General features: G+C 44.6%; 1 protein-coding gene across 3 annotated transcripts in view; it reads left to right on the top strand.

Annotated features, from left to right (window-relative positions):
* The window catches only part of ANKHD1 (ankyrin repeat and KH domain containing 1), a 1,723,611-nt gene that overhangs the window by 142,445 nt on the left and 1,561,283 nt on the right, over positions 1–19,883 (top strand). For all 3 annotated transcript variants that reach the window (XM_069652665.1, XM_069652666.1, XM_069652664.1), the window contains exon 3: positions 6,234–6,390. In XM_069652665.1, coding sequence (XP_069508766.1) covers positions 6,234–6,390 — 157 coding nt within the window. The remainder of the gene's footprint in view (positions 1–6,233; positions 6,391–19,883) is intronic.

Raw genomic sequence — 19,883 nt, 5'->3', positions numbered from 1 at the left:
GCCCAGGCGGCAGTATCTTCTTAATTGGGCCGCCTTCGTCCCAGAGTTTTACTTGCTGGTGTTTTTGCTGCTGAATTGAGGGGAGCACGGTCTTGGGAGGTCACTTTGTTCTCATTTTTGGTTGTTTGGGATCTTCCAAGGTTCAGGTGCCTGAGATCTGGATCCTTTAAGCCACGCCTAGAGAAGAAACCCTGCACTTCCGATGTTTGTTGTTCTGGAGCAGGCTTTAATGAAACCAACACTGTGAATACTTACCTCTGGGTCATGTGATGGGACTTATTCTCTACACTACCCCTTGGGTCCCTCTGGACTAGAGCAAAGACTTTCTGGAATCTAGTTAACAACCCATTTCGCATTGTTTAACATTAGGCAGGGTCCTACTGCTTTGCTTCGTCCTCCCCTAGGGCTGTAGGTTCGTAAAACAACTTCCGTATCTCTTCATTTGGGTCTCCTCTGATCCTTCTTGGGATAATGTAAACTTTATTTAAACTTTGGCAGAAAGTATGACAAGTTAGAAGTCGTAGCATATAGTATCATCCATATAGTGTGCAGCAATTTCAAAAAGGCATGACCTATACCAATCATGATACATTAATGTTATAAGCAAAGCAAATCTAGAGTGGAAATGTTAGTTTAACTGGTATTTGCCATATCGGTCTGAAATTGGCAATATTTCTTTCGGACTACAGGTGGATGCTAAGCTTGAGACCCATGTCTCTTTTCTATCATTGGTATAAACCAGGTCTTTCAACTTCCAGGGCTGTAGTACATTTTGTAGCAACATTACATGCTACATTGGAAAGTCAGTGTAGTAATGGAGGTCTTACTAGATCACCATACAAATATGTAATCGGTACCAATGTAAATTGCATATCAGTAATTGTTTCTGCTATGTCCGACCAAAACCCAATACTGTGTGGTCCTGCCCAAAACCTGTGAATAAAATCAGCCGTTGATGTACTACATTTTAGACATCCGTTGCCCGTTCCAGGAGCAAATTTGGCAATCTTAGTTGGTGTACATTGTAATTTATTTAGAATATCATTAACTCTGTTAATACCTGGTATTCAATGACCACTCTTTTGCTGGAAGACCACATTTCCTCCAGAATGCATGAGGAAAACCATATCCCAGGTTCAATTCTCATTGCTGGCGCACCCGCTCAGTGACATTCAAGTCTTGTTGAACTAGGTTATACAATCCAAAAGCCAGTCTCCTATGGTCCGTATTCATATTGCCGAACTCAACACATGGATGTGCCCTTGGTCTCATCAGGGGACAACTGCCATTTCTGCCGGATTGCTGCTCATCTGAATATTTTGCAATAACGAGGCTTGTACATGAAATCCTCAAGGGAGACCAACATCCACCAGGGAACATATTCCCTATTTTCAGAAGATCCCAAGTAACTCACATTTCTTTGTCCAATGTTGTCTCTATCGGTCAATTTGAAAGGGAACACCCTTGCTGTGTGGGGTCCTTAATGCCCAACCTTTATAATAATCTGGACCATGCATTAATAGTGGATCTACCTTGGTCAAAGGTATAGGAGTTGTGAGTCATTAAAGAAAACAAACTTTAGATTTTGGGGCGCAATAGCTCTTAATTTCAGCATGCACGGAACGGGCATACCAGAGCATTGCACTTGCGCTACCAGAAACTATAACGCAGTCGTGAGACAAAAGACCCCTTTGCTCAAATGGTTACACCAAATTCTCCCAGCTCAACATGGCTAACCCTGTCCTGTCGTCTCCACCCCCCCACCCCCCAAAGGAATTGAGAGGCCAACGACCACAGTGTGTTGAATGATCCCCTGGGCCATATCAGTAAGTAATACAACAATTTAGGGAGGATCACCATCAATAATGAGGCGACCATAAATTGATATGGGGAGCTTGGAGCATGCATGTATTGAGTTTAGTAGTAAGTTATGGGAGATATGCAGCATGGTTGTCCGTATACAACTATTTAACATTTTCTAGACACCAGAACCCCTCAGGTATGTGATTGTCAAAGGGTCCTACTTAGAATCAAGCCGATCTGTCATTTGTGTGCTAGCATCGGTCAGCAGAAACCACTCTGATTTTGACCAGATAACCTGAATATTTGGTACATTTGTGGATACCATCCAGCATGGGCTTCAAGTTGGTCTCTGCGTTTCCAATATATACTAATGTCTCCTCTGTACAATTAAATGATTTGGGGAGCCCCTGATATGCAGATACCTCGATGCACATGTTTTGAACGTATGAGTGCAGCCATTGGTCCGCTTGAGTGAAAAGCAAGGGTGACAAGGGCACCACTTCCTTGTACCCAGTTCTATCTGGCGACAAAGTAATTTGTATGGACCTTCAAAGTGGTAGAAGAGTACAGCTGCTGCACACATCTAGTGAAGTGGGGGGGGGGGGGGGTCAACACTGAATTCTTTCAACGCTAAAATGGGTATTTCCATTAAACCAATTCAAACGCCTTCTTGCCATCGAGCATGGCAGCGATGGCCTTTGCATTTGGATTCATCTGTAAAATTATACAAAAACAGTTGCTGTTGAGCGGGATGGGATGGTCCGATTGGTCAGGATGTGTGTGTAGGCGTATGTGAAGTATTGTAGCTTCCAAGACTTTATTCATTAAACACAGCGGCCAATATGAGGCAACATTGTCAGGTGGTTTGTTCAGTTCTCAGTGTCAATGGTAATCTCTCACACCCCAACGCTTCTTCACAGACTAGCATGCTAGGCTGTGTTTATATTCCTTGTAAAATTCAGCCACGAGTCCATCCAATCCAGGTGTTTTACCGGATGGTAGCGTTGGGATGGCAGCAAGGATCTCCTCTCTTGGCAGCCTCATTGTGTAACTTTGGCAGGCCAATAACTGCCAGATATCCCATGATGTCTGCTGCAGAGTAGGTATCAACATTTGAATACAGATTTTTATAGTAGCCCGTGGACTCTTCATTGAAAGACTTGTTGTCAGTGACTACACTGCTGTTGGAGATGTAATCCCGGATATCACCTGCATGTGTCCTTCTCTAAATGCGCGGGCCAGTGACTTTCCCAGTCTATCCGCTTTGCCATAAACTACTTGCCAATGGCGGTTTAGACCTATAGCAAGTCTCCTTTTCTGCCAACGAGCGGAATGGAAGTAGGTTGGATTTAATCATACCAAGTAGATCCTTATTTTTCGTGACCCAATATTTGTTCTCAAGAGAGCGAGTCTTGCTTTCGAATTTGGACAGCTCAGAGCGATTCGTTTGGATTATCCCAAAAACGCAAGACATCATCCCTCTTATGTATACCTTAAATGTTTCCCAGATAGTGGGCTGCAAGGAAACTGATTCCACACTTACCAAGAAAGCGTCTATCTTATCTGTCAGTGTGTCTAACAGTATAGGGTCCAGTCGATCCTAGACATGGAGTCATGCACTGTGGAATAATATCAATACTCTTTAGATTGTGCACTTATCCAGCATTGGATCTTCCATAGATCCACATGTTGTGAATATTCCCCGGCGTCTGGCTGGGAATCCTCGGTTACCCTTTGGGTTCCCTTGCTAAAAGCAAGCAATAACTCTGGTTGCCACCCTTGTTATGGGTGATTTTGATCCCAGCCAATGGAACCATGAGTAGTTGCACAAGTCCCTCCTTCTCTTTTAAATTCTGACCCGTGATGAACGCCCGGAGGTCAACCATGGTTTTTACACTCCGGCAAGGAAAAAGAGCGCATGTGAATCTATGAAAGATAACCATGCCGGAGAACAGAAGTTGCAGGTAAGAAATGTTCTCCTTCTCCAACATTGGATCTTTTATATGTTCACATGCTGTGACTAGATTAAGTAGCAGTACACAGTTTTTGGAGGTGCAAAGAGGTAAAAACAGTACATTCTCAACCTCAAAACATAGGAGTGTAACTTATTGGAGCAGGCGTTGCAGGCCCACCCTTCCTGTCTCCACGTCCGCAGCGTATTGCCTCTCCAGACAGTAGTGCTTTATAAATTTATTCTGCGCTGACCAGGTAGCCGCTTGGCAGATGTCGGCAAAAGGGACTCGCACACACCATGTGGAGTGTGGATGTGGGGGTGCTTGCAGAAGCTTCCCTGACGATTTATGGCAGAAGGCAATGGTAGAGGAGATCCATTGCGATATGCCCTGCTTTGATGGAGCTTTGACTTTACTGGTAGTACCGTAAGCTATGAAGAGCTATGTCAAACTTTACGCCTCAGCTGGAGACCCTGAGTCGTGTTTCAGCCCTTGGATTAGTCGGACTGACTAGTAGCCATGCCTTTTCGAGGATCCAGATTTTAAGAGCCTTCGGAAGAGTCCCTGAACTGCCTGGTGGACTGACCAGCTCTCTCATGGGCTAACTCACCAGTCACCGTTCTGCCTAGGAGTCTAACTTTGGTGGCCGCCAGCTTGTGCAACTAGTAGCCTTCACCCCGAATTTCAGCTTTACATCTTCACGGTAACCTGTCCTGGAGAAGCTGCTGTGACTGGAAGGACTGCTGCTGTTGCCAGTGTGCAGAGACCGTCTCTGCAACTGGTCTTCCTCCAACCTGTGTACTGAAGAGGTCTGCATTAGTGGTTCTGGCATCTTCATCGCCTATGGTTTCATCTTGCAGCTATATCCAACCAGAAGTTTCCTTTACCCTGCAACTCCTGGCACCTCTCACCGAAACAAATGGTGGAAGATCAAGCCCCCAGATGATCCACAGTCACCTGGAAAAATATGAATCTGGGGTTGGGGGCTGCGCACAAGTCCATGCAGTGTGTTGTTGTAGAACTTATCACCAACACAAGCCTATTTAAACCTACCTACAGAGACTTCATTCTTGTGAGAGACATTGTGACGCCTGTGACTTTTGGCCACAAGGCCCCATTCATCTTGGGGTTTGTACTTCTTAAGTTAGGTTATTGTCATTTGATCTGGTTCCATGATTGACTGCATCTAAAATACTTAACTACAATTTAAGTTATTTGATGTATATTTGAACTTATGGTGACTGTCTTTATTTATATCAGTGTTGTGTGATAATACTGTTAGAGTAATTTTCCAGTGTGTTTAGAAGGCCTATAATAAACTTTATTTTATACATGAATGTTTAAATTGAATTCTTTACCATACTGTGTTGACTGACTGAGAGCCACTGACCCCACTCACATGCTCCTGAGACTAATCCTTGACTGCTCATCCACGTACCATGATTGGCAAACCTGAGTTCCCTGTTAACTATTACTGAAGTGACATCCTAAAATCTGTCCACCCGGTCAGATTCTAGAATCTTAACAGTGCCCATGCTTCAAGGATTGCTGGAGTGCACCTTCACCAGTATGCTACCAGCGATGGTGCTACTCAATAAACACATAGTCTGCAACAGTTGCCAGTTTCATTGGACCTTCCCTGTGCCCTCCACCTGCGGCTCCTACATGAAGACTCCACCAGCAACTGATACCTGACCGATGAAGTGAAAATCAAGGGGCCCCCATTGTAATTGGAGTAGAGCATGTGAACGTTACATCCAGAAAAGCCTGAAGATCCTGACTGCTAAGAGCCAAGTGTTGGACATCACCTCACAAAGGACAACCTCAATCCCAGAACATTTGGTTGACTGTTCTTCCAAAGGGAGCTAGAGCAGTGCCTAGTACAAGATTGCATTCTCCCCCGTGATACTAGCTTTGGCATCTTAATTCTCTCTGCCAACCTAAACTAAGCTACAAAACTATATCCTGGAATGGCTGTGCACTGCGTTTTTATTGAAGGCCTCCAACCACCCATGACCCTTGGACTTTTGCATTTTCAGTTTATAACCTTAACTTGTATATAGAATATTTACATTTTAAAAAAAAAAATCAAAATATACCTTGTGTATGGCTATTCTTGTATTTACAGTGGTAAGTAATCTGTATCTTGTCTATTTCACTGCCCTCCTGAGAGTTTGGTCTTCATTATTCAACTACTGCTACAAATGGCAGTGGCAAGCAAAGATAGTAAACCCTGAGGCACCTATGTGAGAGCTTACTCGGCCACCATAAAATGTATATGTAGAAAACATTTGACGCTATTTTGCTTTTAAACTAATCTAAAGGTCAGTTGCTTTTTTGATTTTCATGTCCTAGAACAACAGTAAGGTACCTGTTTCAAAGCATGTTTGATAATTGACTAACTATGCATGTGGCTGAAATTTTAAAGTACTGTTTTGCATTTTGTGACTTTCATACTAACCTGATTGGCGAATGAAGGAATTGGTAAATTATCTACTGCCGATGGTAAAGCCTTCGCAGATCCAGAAGTGCTTCGGAGATTGACCTCTTCTGTAAGCTGTGCATTGGATGAAGCGGCAGCAGCATTGACTAGGATGAGAGCCGAGAACAGTTTAAATCCAGGACAAGTGGACAAGTATGTATTACTAAACTTTTCTTCATTACATAAACACTTTATGCTTTTATCAATGTATATTATTTTTCAGCGACCAACTAGTCTTCACCTTAAGGGAATATTGTGTTCCGCTGACACCACATTCACATCCTAGTACATATAGTTGTGAGATGTTCAGTTTTGAAATGACATTGCACAGCCTAGGGAATAAGAGTATGTGCTCCTTTATTTGCACATACTGTAGCTAGGCCATGCCCGGCTACCTTTTTGTGTTAGTTGTTGGGTTGACCAGAAGATTTTAGCCTACTTTGAATTGTTTTGTAGCTGAGTCAACCATGTTAGGGATGTCCTTTTGCCTGCTTACTTCCACCAGGCAATGTGCTACATAACTATTTTAGTTCATTTTCATTCATTTTTGTCATTTTGTAAAGCACATTTTACCATAGGTATGGTCCCAACGCGCTGTTTGTTGAATGCCCATAGAGGGACCGAAGTACAAAGTATCGGAAATTGGGGGGGTGCTATTATGTATGTGTGCATAATGGCTATTAAATGTTTTGGGGGGTGTCGAAGTCCCTGCTATCCACTGTTAGGCAGAATTGCATGCAGTACCCTCTGGGATCACCACATACAATTAGGGCTAGAGGTGTAAGCAAAAACCAACGTTTGGTCTAAGTGTGTACTACAGTTTTGTGGTAGCGAGATGAGCAGCCAGGCTTATCTCAAGAGGGAATATGAGCAGTATAAGAGGTTACACAGAGGTCTTACAATCACAGTGGTTAAAGTAGAAACTTAGTCTCAAGGTTTCTTGGTAAAACACTTATTAATTTATTACACAATCCTTTAGAAAATATTCACTAGAAGGAGGCAACTTAATATTGTACACAAACTCTCCAATAGCAAACCAATAAGTTTCTTAACAAATTAGGCTCCCCTGAAATGGAAGCAAAATGGCATTTGTTACTTTGAATGGGAGTAAAAAGGCACAAGTTAGCAGAATAGATGACAAATACTTTCTTAGGCAGTGCAAATAGTTATAGTTCACTAGAGGACAAGATTAATTTCAATAGGCCTAGGCCAAAGTCAATGGACTAGTTCTTGGCTAGGAAAGAGCAGTTCTTGTAGTGAACGGTAAAGTCTTTACCAAAGTTCTCAGAAGCCGTTTGTACGAAATAGAATCGTTTGTTGGGTCACAAGCTGATTAGGTCTGCAAGTTGGGAAAGTTCCACAAACTTTCACCACGAGAGAAGCGTTCCCTCAATTGGGTTGGCACAGTACCTTAGTATGAAGCAAAAGATGCAGCTGAAGATGTTGGTTCCTGGCAGTTCCTGCAGATCTCACTGTTCTTGAGCCTCAGTCGTGGGGACACGAGGGAGGACGTCTGGGGACTCCTGCACGGGATAGTCGGAAAACGCTGACAAAATGGAGTCATTGCAGCTCGAGTAGCAGTTCAGAGCACACACGCTGGTGTCCTTCCCCCTGGTTAATCCTAACAAGCTCTGAGAATGGTATCCAGGTGGCTTACGAGTTGATTGGTCCCACCATCTCAAAGGAAGAAGTCATCCTTTAAGGGGCTTCTCTGTCGAGGTGATTTTGGCAATTGGGACCTGCAGCAGGGCTTCACCGGGCAAACCAAACGGTCCAGGAGTTGTCGCAGTTGTCCTCTTCCAGCTCGTCTTCGGTTCTTTCGTTCCCGTGGTCGAGACTGCTTTCCAGTCCAGGAGACTCCTTTTAAACAGTTTTCTCCCTTTCATTCCAGCCTAGCTGCCACTCCCCCAGCAGGGTGGCTGTCCTTGCCGGACAGTCAGCCAGCCAATCACGCCAGAGTGCATTTGGGTCTCCTAGGAGACTAAGCGCAGGGAGTTTCAGGCACCTCCCCTCACTTCCTGCCCTGCCCAGACAGACGCAAGAGGCGGTCTCCAGTCCTGAAGCCTGTAAGAGGCATAGAAACAAAGGAACCAAACCTAGTTTGGCATGCAGAGACGAACACTAGAAGGACCTTCCCAAAAAGAAATGGTATAAAAGAACACCGGGACCTGTTTAAACAAAGGGGCTTAAGGCGCCATCTTGAAAAACATGGCTCCCGCGATTTTTAGCGGATAAAATCATGGTATTTCGTTGTAAAATCACTGCCACCAGCCATTTTGATAGAAAAGGGTTAGCATTTTAGACACGGGGGATACTAGGTAGCCCCTCCAGCACTCAATAGGAAGATAGTGTGTGCTGGGTCTAGGAATTTAAAAATACTAGTAAAGTCAATTTAACTTTAATTACTCTGGGAAACAGTAATTTATCCCAGAGAAACTATTTAAACCTTTGGGAAGTCTAAAAGACATCCGTGTCTCGCTGCACTGAGGGTGCTGTGTAACGCACATGAAAAGTTGCCTAGAGTTATCTTAAAACTCCATAATCCAAGAACACGAGTAAAACACACCTCAAAATACATGAGTGGGGGTGGGGGTGGGGGGAAGCCTCACGCTCTTTCCAGGTAAAAAAAAATCTAGTCCTCAAAATCCAGTAAAGTTGCTGGGGGTCTCTAAGGTGAAGGGAATTAGCACATTTTTGAGAATTCTCCCTAACATCCACCCGTGTCTTAATGACCTGTGGATGGGTGGAGAGGTACACTAGAGAAATAAACTGGAGGGGGTGTGCAAGAGGATAGTCATATGTTTGTGTAGCTACAGTTCAAGTTTTTGTTGTGAAAGGTAGCTGCATTCTTATAGTAGAAGTGTTGTGCAAAGTGTTATTTGAGTTGAGCGTGAAAGCGGATGCATGCAGGAGCGTGGCTGAACCTTTGGCTAATTCGATTAAATGCGGCGTGCAAGAGGAAAAATGCAATGGTTAAGTTCAAAGGAATGCCTAGAATCTGTACTTTCAGCAAGATTCTAAACATCTGGGAAGATAAATTAAGGTGGCATCATTCTGCATGCATCCAACTATCAAAGTGGCTTCCCCAAAATACCATAGAGGCTGCATTCTTCCAACACCTGCATTTCATGTACTAGACATATTCTTCAATTGCCTATAATTAATAAATTGACTACCCTCATAAAATCGACTATGTGCAGTACCCTGGCCAGCCCCACAACCTTTCAAGTGCTATGTGGAGGCTGTTGCATGAGTTCTTCTAGGTGCAATGGCTGCAATTTGTGCAATACAATGGCTATCCTCACAAATCTTCAGAGAGCAACACCCAGGTCACCCTCATGAAGAATTCCAGGTGCATCACATTGTCCAACCGCTCAAATCCTCATAAGTGCAAGCTGTTCGATACCCTCATGGATTTCTTAGAGCAGTACCTTGGCTACACTTCTAAATCCTCTAAGTGCTAAACATTGGCTATCTTTCTGGACTATCTTGTTCAACGCATTGACCACCCCCAAAATCCATCTGAGTGCAATACATTGTCCAACCCTCAAATCCATATAAGTGCAATACATTGCCTATCCAAGTTACCAAATGTTGCCTCCACTTTTAGTGGGATCCCACTGCTGGCTCACATGGTGCACCTAAAGTGTTCCAATCCTATATTTTGTCTATTCTAGTGCTCATCACATGACTTAGGTCTCCTTATTTGGTGGCAATGCAAAGGTGTTGGGTCAGTTGTAACCCCATTGTTGGGTCTTTGTTCCACAGGCTGTTGACCGTATGTTCCACCTATGATGTTGCATTGAGCACTAATGCATCATCCTCTGAAGATGTGCCTTCTTCTACAAGGGGATGTTGCTGAATTTGACTTGTCCTTCTGTGGATTGTTATCCTGAAATATTAAAAACAGCACATTTGACAGTTTGATGCCAACCTGAATGTTTGAAAATCAAAACCTCTGAGCTCTATGCAGGGGACACTGGTTTATCCCCAAGAATGTCTGCTAAGCATTTGGAACCATTTGATAATTGGAAAAACGTCTTGATCAGTCTCCGTTCTCGTTGTGATTGCAGGCTACTCTTGCTGTGTTTTAGAGGTAGGAGAGTGGCATAACCTGCTTCTTCAGAGGACTTAAAGTACCAGGGTACTGATTTTTGTACTTGTATTCATGTGCTGGAAAGAGATGTTGTATAGGGGTTTATGTATTGGAAATAGATGCTTTTTATTGGTATTCTAGTGTTTACAGAGTGATGTCGGAGTGAATGATGTCATGAGTGGAATGGATGCATGCATGTACATTTTGTTTGTGCTGATCTAAGGGTTCCGGCCAGGGAGAGAGTTGGAAGAAGGAAGCCTGGGTGGTGGGCACTGGGGGGGGTCCAGCTCTTATATTCTTTATTTGACTGACATTAGTAAGAGGCTTATTAAATACGCTTACCTGCAAACCTACCTGAAGTGTCATTGAAGCTACTTTACTTCACTGATGTTGGCAGTAATAGGTTGGAAGCTACTCCGAAAGGACGCCTTTCTTGTTCTCGCTAGGTCTGGTAGAGGCCACCACCACCCAGATGACCGTGAAGCATAAGTCCACACTCAAAAGTAGACTGGGCCTATTCTGTGCTTGAACATGGACAGCAGATGTGAACCCGGCCCGCAAGGACTAAATATAATTCTAGAGTATATGATCACATGGATAGCTTTGTCGTGCTGTTTGACAACTAATCTGCTCACGTGTGTGACTTGGGGCAATACCGGTGTCTTTGCCTTGTAACCTTACAAAAAACAGCCAGTGGTTGTTTCAATACAACAGAATTCTCCTGGGTTAGAGGCAGGGCAAACTAGGAGCTCCCTTACAGGACACTTCAAGTGACAGACTGGTATAAATCTGGATGCTGCTAGCGTAGAGCTAGAATTGGGATCTAGAACTATATTACGCATAGTCGTTCTGAGCATTGCATCTATTGAGATCCGAAGTGTAGCTCTTTATACCTATTTTAGGTCCAAGGTAATGCTGCATGCTTTTCTTCACAGATGTTTTTAATGTGTAGTTTTCATGTGCTGGAAACAGGGATACTATAAGTGTACTAATTATTGGTTTTTAATATTCACATTTAAGCCTCAGAAACCATGGTATACTGTAACAGAAGTTACATGTAGTTTAATTTTTAGAAGTACGTGGATTCTAGAAGCAAACCCATCTGCTGAATCCCCCCTGCATAATGTCCCCATGCAACACGTTCTCCTTGTTCAGTACTTAAATAGCCACTTAACTACTATCAGCCAAAGATTTCTACATGTTCTGGTTCTTGGCACGGTCCTATGATATTCTGTTTTTAGCTGATTGTCTGTTGTCACTGGCCCGATTTTCATGAAGAATTTTCCATGTAGTCTGGATTTATGGGCAAGAATTTCTGATAGTTTGATTATATAGTGGGGAAGAGGTGGAATCGGGTGCATATCAAAGTAGGCTCTGGGCTTTTCTGTTTTGTGAATGATTCTTCTTGCAGTTAATACAAGAGCTTTGGTGCTACCAATTAAGTGATAGAGTGAGCACAACCTTAAGCCTTACAGCACCATAAGTGGTTCTAAGCAGACTTGATCCCAAAGATTTTATTGCTAGTTTCAAAGTTTTCATTTTGGAATATTTGAATATCAGGGCAATTCTAGAATATGTGGCCAAACGAGGGTGAGTCACAGCATTCTGTGCATCAATTTGACTATTTGAGGCCTGTGGCACCAAGCATTTCTGGCACTCTCCATAGTTGAATTTGCAGTAGATGTTAGTCTGAGGAAATAACAGATTGCAAGACTCCATCTATTGCTGGAATCTATAGGTCTTTTCCCCCCAGCTTTCTGTTTGTAAATGGCGAGACTGCGTTGCTTGAGTGCAGTCTACGGCAGCCAGACTAAGCTCCGTATCCACAGAAGTTCAGGACAGCTGCGGTGAGTGCCCTTCTCCTCCCTTATGATTATGGTCTCTCTGCATGCCCTTCATTGTAAAGGGTAGGGACTTCTGTGAACGATCCTTCATTGAAGAGGCAGATGTCGATGAAAGCAGTCTGGGACACCGGTGTCAAACTGGGTCAGCCGTTGGTGCTTGATTGCGAAACAATGTGTGGAATCGGAACTAGCTTCCTATGCCAAAATGACTGCTTTCTTCCCAAATAAATCCCTGATTCAGCCCCTTGACAAGTCTGCCTTTCATCTTTCATGTATGCCGAGCCCACAGCCCCTAAGCAGTAGATGATATTCAGGATTCAGCGATGTTGAAACTCCCTCAAGTGGAGAAAAAACTACCCGATTATCTGGAAGCCTTGGGAGTGCTGGAGCCCTCTAAGCAATTACTAACGGACTCCTTGGAGCACTCTCCAGATCTTCTCAGACTCAGAAATCTAACCAATCTTCTTCCTTGATTTATTCCCCCTCTTTTCTCTTCTGCATACTCCTGGGTTGGGGGCGTTCTTCCTCCCATTGGTGCTACTACAATCTTGGCCCTGAATTTTCTGCTGAATTCGTTAGTCCGACTTTATGAAAACATCAACGCAAACCTTAGTGATCAAGAGACAAATCCCTACTTTGATTTAGAGAACGTCCTTCTTGGACAACTAAATCGTGGCATCTAATGAACATGAAGCTACAACTAGACCTTCTCCATTGAGTCCTACTAAGGTGTTTCAACCAGAGATGCCGCCTGATTCTCAGCCGTAGGTCATCAAGGTTCAGACTTTGGCGTCTTGTAACTTAACTACCCCTTATTTTATCGGAGGTGTAGAAAACGAGGCTGTGGGGGCGGGAGGGGGGGGGGGTTTGCAGAAATGTTGTTGAACCATAGAGATTTCAAATTCTTTTGCAAAGTCTCACTCTTCCTAATCCTGCTGCCATGAAGAAGGCGGGTCGACCAAGGAGAGAAGGACTTGAGAAATTTTGCAGCTCCTCCCTTGCTGCCACATCTACCCCAAGCAGCTTCCCCAAACAATGAAGAGATTAGAATCGAAGTCCGAACGTAGACCATCTAGTGCTGATTTGGAGGAGCTATTGTGCAATATTTCAACTTATTCAATTACGGAACCCCCGACAATCCCTGCTCACACTAATGACATCCTCGGTTCAACTTGCCATTTCAGAAGACCCATATCAAGTTCATTACCTACCTCCTCGAAATGTAACTAGTTAGACTACTTTTAAGTTGGAAGATGCGTTAACAACACTCGAGCAAAGACGTATGCCCCTCCTGGGAAATTAGCCTGCTTGCAGACAGGGGAGCTCTCTTGAAGGAATAAGAGACCCCTGCCCCAGCAGAATCAGTCCAATTGTCTATTCTTGGAAATACTACCAATGTTTTCTGGAAACATTACCCTGAAAAGTTCAAATGTGCTAACATTGTTTGACTCCTGTGAAGGCATCATGAAGTAGACTCAGAAAACCGAATAAGAGTTTGAGTACACACTTCTATTAACTAAAAAAGTGGGTTTGAAAACGGCCTAACTTGCCCTATACTATGGTGGGATTTCCCTACCTAAATTACATTAATGATATTCTGTATTAGGAAGTCCGAAGCAAATGCCCAAAACCTATACTTGCCCTCCCATTTAACTGTATACAGTGTGTATGGGTATCTGCATCAAATAAGTGGTAAAATGAAATTTCAGAGCTTCTTCAAGCTCTCTGATGGAAAAGGGGTTTCCATTTCCCCAAGGTTCAAACAGCTCACTTTACAAAAGAGGCGGTTCTCTTCCCCAAGCTTCCAAGTCTATCAAAGTTCCAAAACAAAATTCTTCAGGACATTCAATATTCCAAAATAATGCAATTCCTTGGGACACTTCCTAGCTCTTCGGTTTGGTTACCTTTCACAAATTCAGTGCCTTAGTTTCAATTCACACAAGTTTTCCTTAATTCAATCACAAAGTAGCTCTTCCTTTAGGTGGGTGTATTCGGTCTAGGCGCAGTTATCGTACCCCACGGCCCACCCATTATAGGTCACGCAATCTGCGCACACCTTACTTGCATCTGTTTTACAAGTATTGTGCTACAGTTAAAGCTTCAGACTTATTCCTCTCACTTACCTTGAAGTTTTCTTTCTCCTTTTCTCACCATTTACTGGTTTATTAGCTTTCACTTGAAATGACCAACATCGGCTTCCCATTACACTCCTGCTAGGAAACATATTCTCTGTTTCAGGCCTTCTGTGATCAAATAGGCTTCCTAATATACTCTATTAGGAAACTCGGTTTATAGTTCTTCTGCTCAAATCATCAAAAGCTTTCCGATACACACATCTGCTAGGAAACGTATTCACTGTTTCTAATGTTCTGTGATCAAAAATCTCCAAAGCCCTGTTGCCAGGTTTCTGTTGCATACAGGGTTAATTTTCTCAACCATTAATTTCTGTTAGCAATAGGTTCTAATATCTGCTTGACCCCGACTCTTGGCAATGTTAATCCCAATCGTTCCATTATGCTTGCTTACTTGAATTTGCTGCTTAGCCTTGCTTTTATGTCCGCTTATTGCCATTTCGCTTCACTGTTATTTATACTTTAACAGTAACAGTTCATTGCTTCATTGTTGGGCTTACTCTGTAGATTCCCCAAATTGATTTATGAGGGATTTCATGTATTTATAGACTTTCTTTTATCTGCTTTTCATATATAGCAAATATCCCCGTTAAACTTATAAGCTCACCGGTGTTGCTTGGCATGTCTGGCGAGTGGTGTGGGGCTGCACCGCTTGATGTGTCTCCAGGAAGCGTTCTCTGTCCTGCCGGTCCTCCCGTGGTTTCCTGGACTGATTTTCTCTCGCCCACCGGTACAGCCTAGGCACCTCACTGCCTCTGTGACACGGTCTGCTCCTTCTCTGCTGCGGTACGTTCGGCGGTGCTTCTCTGGCTCTCACCCGGCCTCTCCAGCTGCTTCTACGGTTCAGAGGGAAGCACCAGCTTTCCTCTGCAGAGTTTTCTCACGCCACCCTGCATTTGACCTGGCTTTCCGCTGCGCATCCCTCACAAGCTTCTCTAAACATCTCAGGGTCTCGCTTCCACACGACTGCTCTCCTTCACATCCATCTCCTGCTTCCAGCACTGGTCTTTAAATATCCCATCAGCTGGATTAGGCACTCTACAACTAGACTGCTGAGTTAGTTCCATAGTCTGTCAGTCTTTGTTGCATCTTCCTTGTCCCAGTTCCAAGTGGTGTTCATTCAGAGATAAGTTATGCAAAAGTTAGGAAAGGGACTGGTAATAACCTATAAAGGCCTGGGGGTCATTGGGTTTATCAGAAAAGGCTAATGGGGATACCCTGTCTCGCCCAAGGATGCTCGGTCCTCCACCCAGGTGATCCACCCCCAGGGTCCAGATCCAATAGAGACGGCCTTTCCCTGGCCACCTGGGAGGAGGTTATGTTGGGGAAAGAAGTGAGGACGCCCTCAGATTCCTCACACTCCCTTGACTGCTTGAGTGATATTGACCAAGTAAATTCCTTACTGATTAAATGCATGCTAGATGGGGTGGTCATACACATTACCTCGAGATTGGTATTGCAATTGCTTCCTCTTGGCTATGACCGAACGGAAATGATCAGCTCTTTGCCAAGTCGGAGAATGCCTAATCAAAGGCTATCTATGGGGGCATGCAATAATCAACAGAATGGACTTTCGGCATTGAAAATGACCTGTTCTAATAATTTCAATCTGACTGGTCAAAATGGGTAGTGTTGACTTGAACCAGTCATTCAAAAATGAAGCTAGCCAGGGCCTTGCACCCGGGTAACGGATAGCAAAGCCCTGTAAGAAGTAATGGGTTGTTACTACTTGCATCATGGAACACGGTTTTTCCAGTTTGTTTCAGGAGCACAATCTGAATTTTCTTCAGTATGACATTTATTCGAATGGATTGTCCTCCCACGTTCTCATCTTATATCTCCAATATCCAGCTTCAGCTGCTTTGGAATTTCTTTTCCTCAGAGGTCGCTGTATGTCGATGCTGTCGACTCGATCAATGTCCCTCAAGGGCCCCTGTCTTGAGGATGACGTCATCTAAGGTGTATATGGAACGCGCAGCGCCGGTTGGCTTCATTTACATTTTTCCAAGTAAGCTTTTGCGCGTGCTTCATATATTACTCCGAGATTGTGAATGTCTTTGTCTTGGGCTCCGACAACCTTGCAGACCGGGTTTAAGAAACGCAAAGGCTACAATGCTAAAATGTCACCGACTGACCCACGTTGGGTGTGCTTGTGGTGTCTTGGTGTGGAGCACAAGACCTCGACCTGTCGGAATTGTCAATCGATGACCGGAAAAGCTCTGAAGGGAAATGGGCTGTAGGTAGACTCGCCAAGAAATCCCCTTCGACTACCACATCAAAAAAACATTCCTCCGACTAACTGCGAGACTTCTCTCCTCGACGGAAGAAGACTGAAAGCTACAGGTCATAGTGTGTCTCACCACTCGTCAAAGAAAAGGCATCATAAATTGCCTACTTGGTCTTCCTCATCCGACTCTTCTCCAGAGAGGAGTATATATTGCCCTAATATGGCCTCTACTCCACCTGAAAGGGAATCCTTCAGGCAGGAAATGCTAGTCCGAATCCCTTGACGCAAGTAGGCCATGCTCCTAACGCGACCTTCTGAAGCCGGTAAGGAAAGGGCTTGAGCCAAATCCTGCACGCCCTCTGGCCGAGGACGAAGGCCAGATTCTCATTTAGAGCCGCCGAGGCCTCGTCACGAAGAAAAGTAATCGAAGAATCCATCGAAGTCATTCATGGACAAAGTCCACGTAATTGACATCAACGCCCAAGACGTCTTAATTGAAGACATTGACGCAATAATCAAATTATGATGGCTACTCTATCAGCATCTGGCTCGGAACCATTTAAGCCATCAATGCCTTTACCAGTAATTCAAAAATGCTTTACACCATTGCCTAGAAAGGATTTTTTAAAATTTCTTATGTGCATTTATGAAAACGATGAGCCTTCAGACGACCATGATCCACCTTTTTGGATTACAATATGGGACTCCTAATGCTCCTGATAGTTTTATATCGGAGGAATCTAGGTTGCGGGAGAATTTACAAACAGCCAGTGGTTGGCAAACCAGAACCAGATTACGCAGATGCATCGTACAGGCGTTTAATGACCAAGGTCACTGATTTTATGGAATGGAGCAGGTCTGCCTTCCCTTTCGAGCAGGATGACCTCCGATATCGTAGATAAAGGTCCTCATGGCGATCCCTACCTTTTCTTGTCGCACTACAAAAGAGAGTAAGTGCCAACTGGGAGGCACCGGAATAGAGTCCGGCAGTCAATGCAAATTTGACAAAATAAATGTAGGCCGTCAAGTAGTGATCCCAGCTACTTCTCTAAACATCCTACCCCAGAAAGCCTGGTGGTGCAAGCAGCAACCGCTACCTCAAAGCAAGTTGCCTATCTGACCATTCCACCAGATTGGGATGATGAGAGTATAGACGCCTGGTCAAGGAAAATCTTTTCGACCAGGAGCATGGCTCAAATCAGGCAACTCTACATGTGCCCTTGGAAAATGTACCGTCACCCTATGGGACTGTGCATCCATGACGGCTGAACATATTCACGAAGAAGAGGCAACTTCTTGGCCATTGTAAAAGATGTCAAAGAGGCCATGTTTGAGTCTCAAAAGTCGGGTTTGGATTCTGCTTATAGTATCAGCAGAGCCATGGTGACGAGCACTGTGATGCACAGGTTTGCGTGGTTGAAGTCTGGATTTGCACTGGATGTGCAGTCTAGATTCCCTTAATATGCCTTTTGACGGTTCTCTTCTTTTTGGCAGCAAGGCTGACGAAAGCCTTGAGAAGCTGCAGACCTCGAAGGTGGTAGCCAAGTCTGTGCCGCTATTAGCAGCCTCAGCCCTTTCCCTCCAGTGGACCTTCTTGGAGGGGTACATCTTTTCGCTACTACTCAGTTGGAAGAGCAAGAGGGATGGCTGCTCAAAGCGGCCAAAGACGATTCCTCGTGGTGGACGAGAGAGAGGGGCAAAGACCGCCCAAGCAGTGGCATCTTTAGCAGCGGGGCATCTTTACCATCAGCCACTGCTTCAGCCGCATCAAAACCTCTGAGGTCTTGACTCACGACACCCCAGCGGGAGGCAGACTGTCTCAGCATCTGCAAAAATGGCAGGGTATTACTTCAGATGCCTGGGCATTAGAAACCATAGCCCAAGTTTACTGCCTCCCGCTCATTCAGAGACCTCAGAATCGTCCACCGGGAAGCCATTTGTTAAAGGTTCCAGATCTGTTCCTTTTGCTGGAAATGTTTATCATGCTAGAGAAAGGTGCTATAGAGCCATTACCTATAACAGAGAGGCACAAAGGATGGCATTCTCCATATTTCCTAATCCCCAAGGAGGCCTGAGGACTGGGACCCATCTTGGACTTGAGATACCTGAAAAAGTTCCTCAGGAAGGACCAGTTCAAGATGGCCACACTTTCTCAGATGTTTCGTGTCCTCCTACTCCATGTGTCATTAGACCTTCAGGATTCTTATTTTCATGTGCTAATCCATCTTATCTACAGAAAGTACCTGAGGTTCGCAGCTGGCTGTTCTCATGATCAGTTTCAAGTTCTTCCGTTCGGGCTGACCTCTGTCCCAAAGGTTTCCACCAAACTATTGGTGGTGTTGGCAGCGAGTCTCGGGAGAGGGGGATTCACGTCTACCCCTACCTCGACGATTGGCTGATCAGGGCGCTTTCTTCCGAACAAGTCCTGGGTCATCTCAGCGTGACCTGCCACTCTCCCTTAATTACAAAAAGTCCCATATGATAATAACTGAAAAGCTCCAATTCATCAGGACTGTACTGGATCCATCCTTTGGGAAAGACCTCTCCACGTGAGGTGAGGCCTCCAGACATTCTGCAGATGGTCACCAAATTTCAGAGTACCCAGCGTCTCCCAGCCTTCGACTTGGGGTTGCTCAGCCTCATGGCATCCTGCATTTTTCTGGTGCCAGACTCTCCAGAATGAGATCCTCCAGTGGGCTCTCGTGACAGTGGTTTAAATTCTTGGGCAACATGTCGGACCTAATTCAGGTTCCAAACAGGGTTGCAAAGGATCTCCAGTGGTGGGCCTGCAAGGACCACATTCTGACGGGAGAACATTTTTGGCAACCATGGCCGGAGATAACGGGAGTGATGGATGCCTCACTCACAGGGTGGCGAGCTGACGCCAACGATCTGACAATCGGCGTTGTTGGTCTCATTGGAATCCAAACTACACATCATTCTTTTGGAGCTGAGGGCAATCGGACTTACGCTGAAGGCCTTTCTGCCCTCTGTACGGGGAAAGAAGGTCCTTATAATGACAGACAACACAGTGGCCATGTACTACCTCAAGAGAGATCTAGGGTCACTTACACTGTGCATAGTGAATGCAGCACTGGTTTTGGGCAGTACAAGAGGGAATCTCTCGATCTGCAGTTCACCTAACCGGTGCGTTGAACACAGCGGTGGACGCTCTGAGTAGGCAGAGCAGTCTCCCCCTAATATGAACTAGCTCAGGAAGTCCTTCAAAAGATCTTCACCCTTTGGGGAACCCGTCGGGAGGACCCGTTTGCGACCAGTGTCAACCAGATGTGTGCACTGTTCTTCAGGAAATGTACCCCTAGAGCAGCGCTAGGAGACACGTTCGT

This window comes from Ambystoma mexicanum, chromosome 3p, assembly GCF_040938575.1.
Source record: "Ambystoma mexicanum isolate Mex_15411 chromosome 3p, UKY_AmexF1_1, whole genome shotgun sequence".
Lineage (NCBI taxonomy): Eukaryota > Metazoa > Chordata > Amphibia > Caudata > Ambystomatidae > Ambystoma > Ambystoma mexicanum.
The sequence above is the reverse complement of the archived record's forward strand: the minus strand, read 5'-3'. Positions and strand labels throughout refer to the sequence as shown.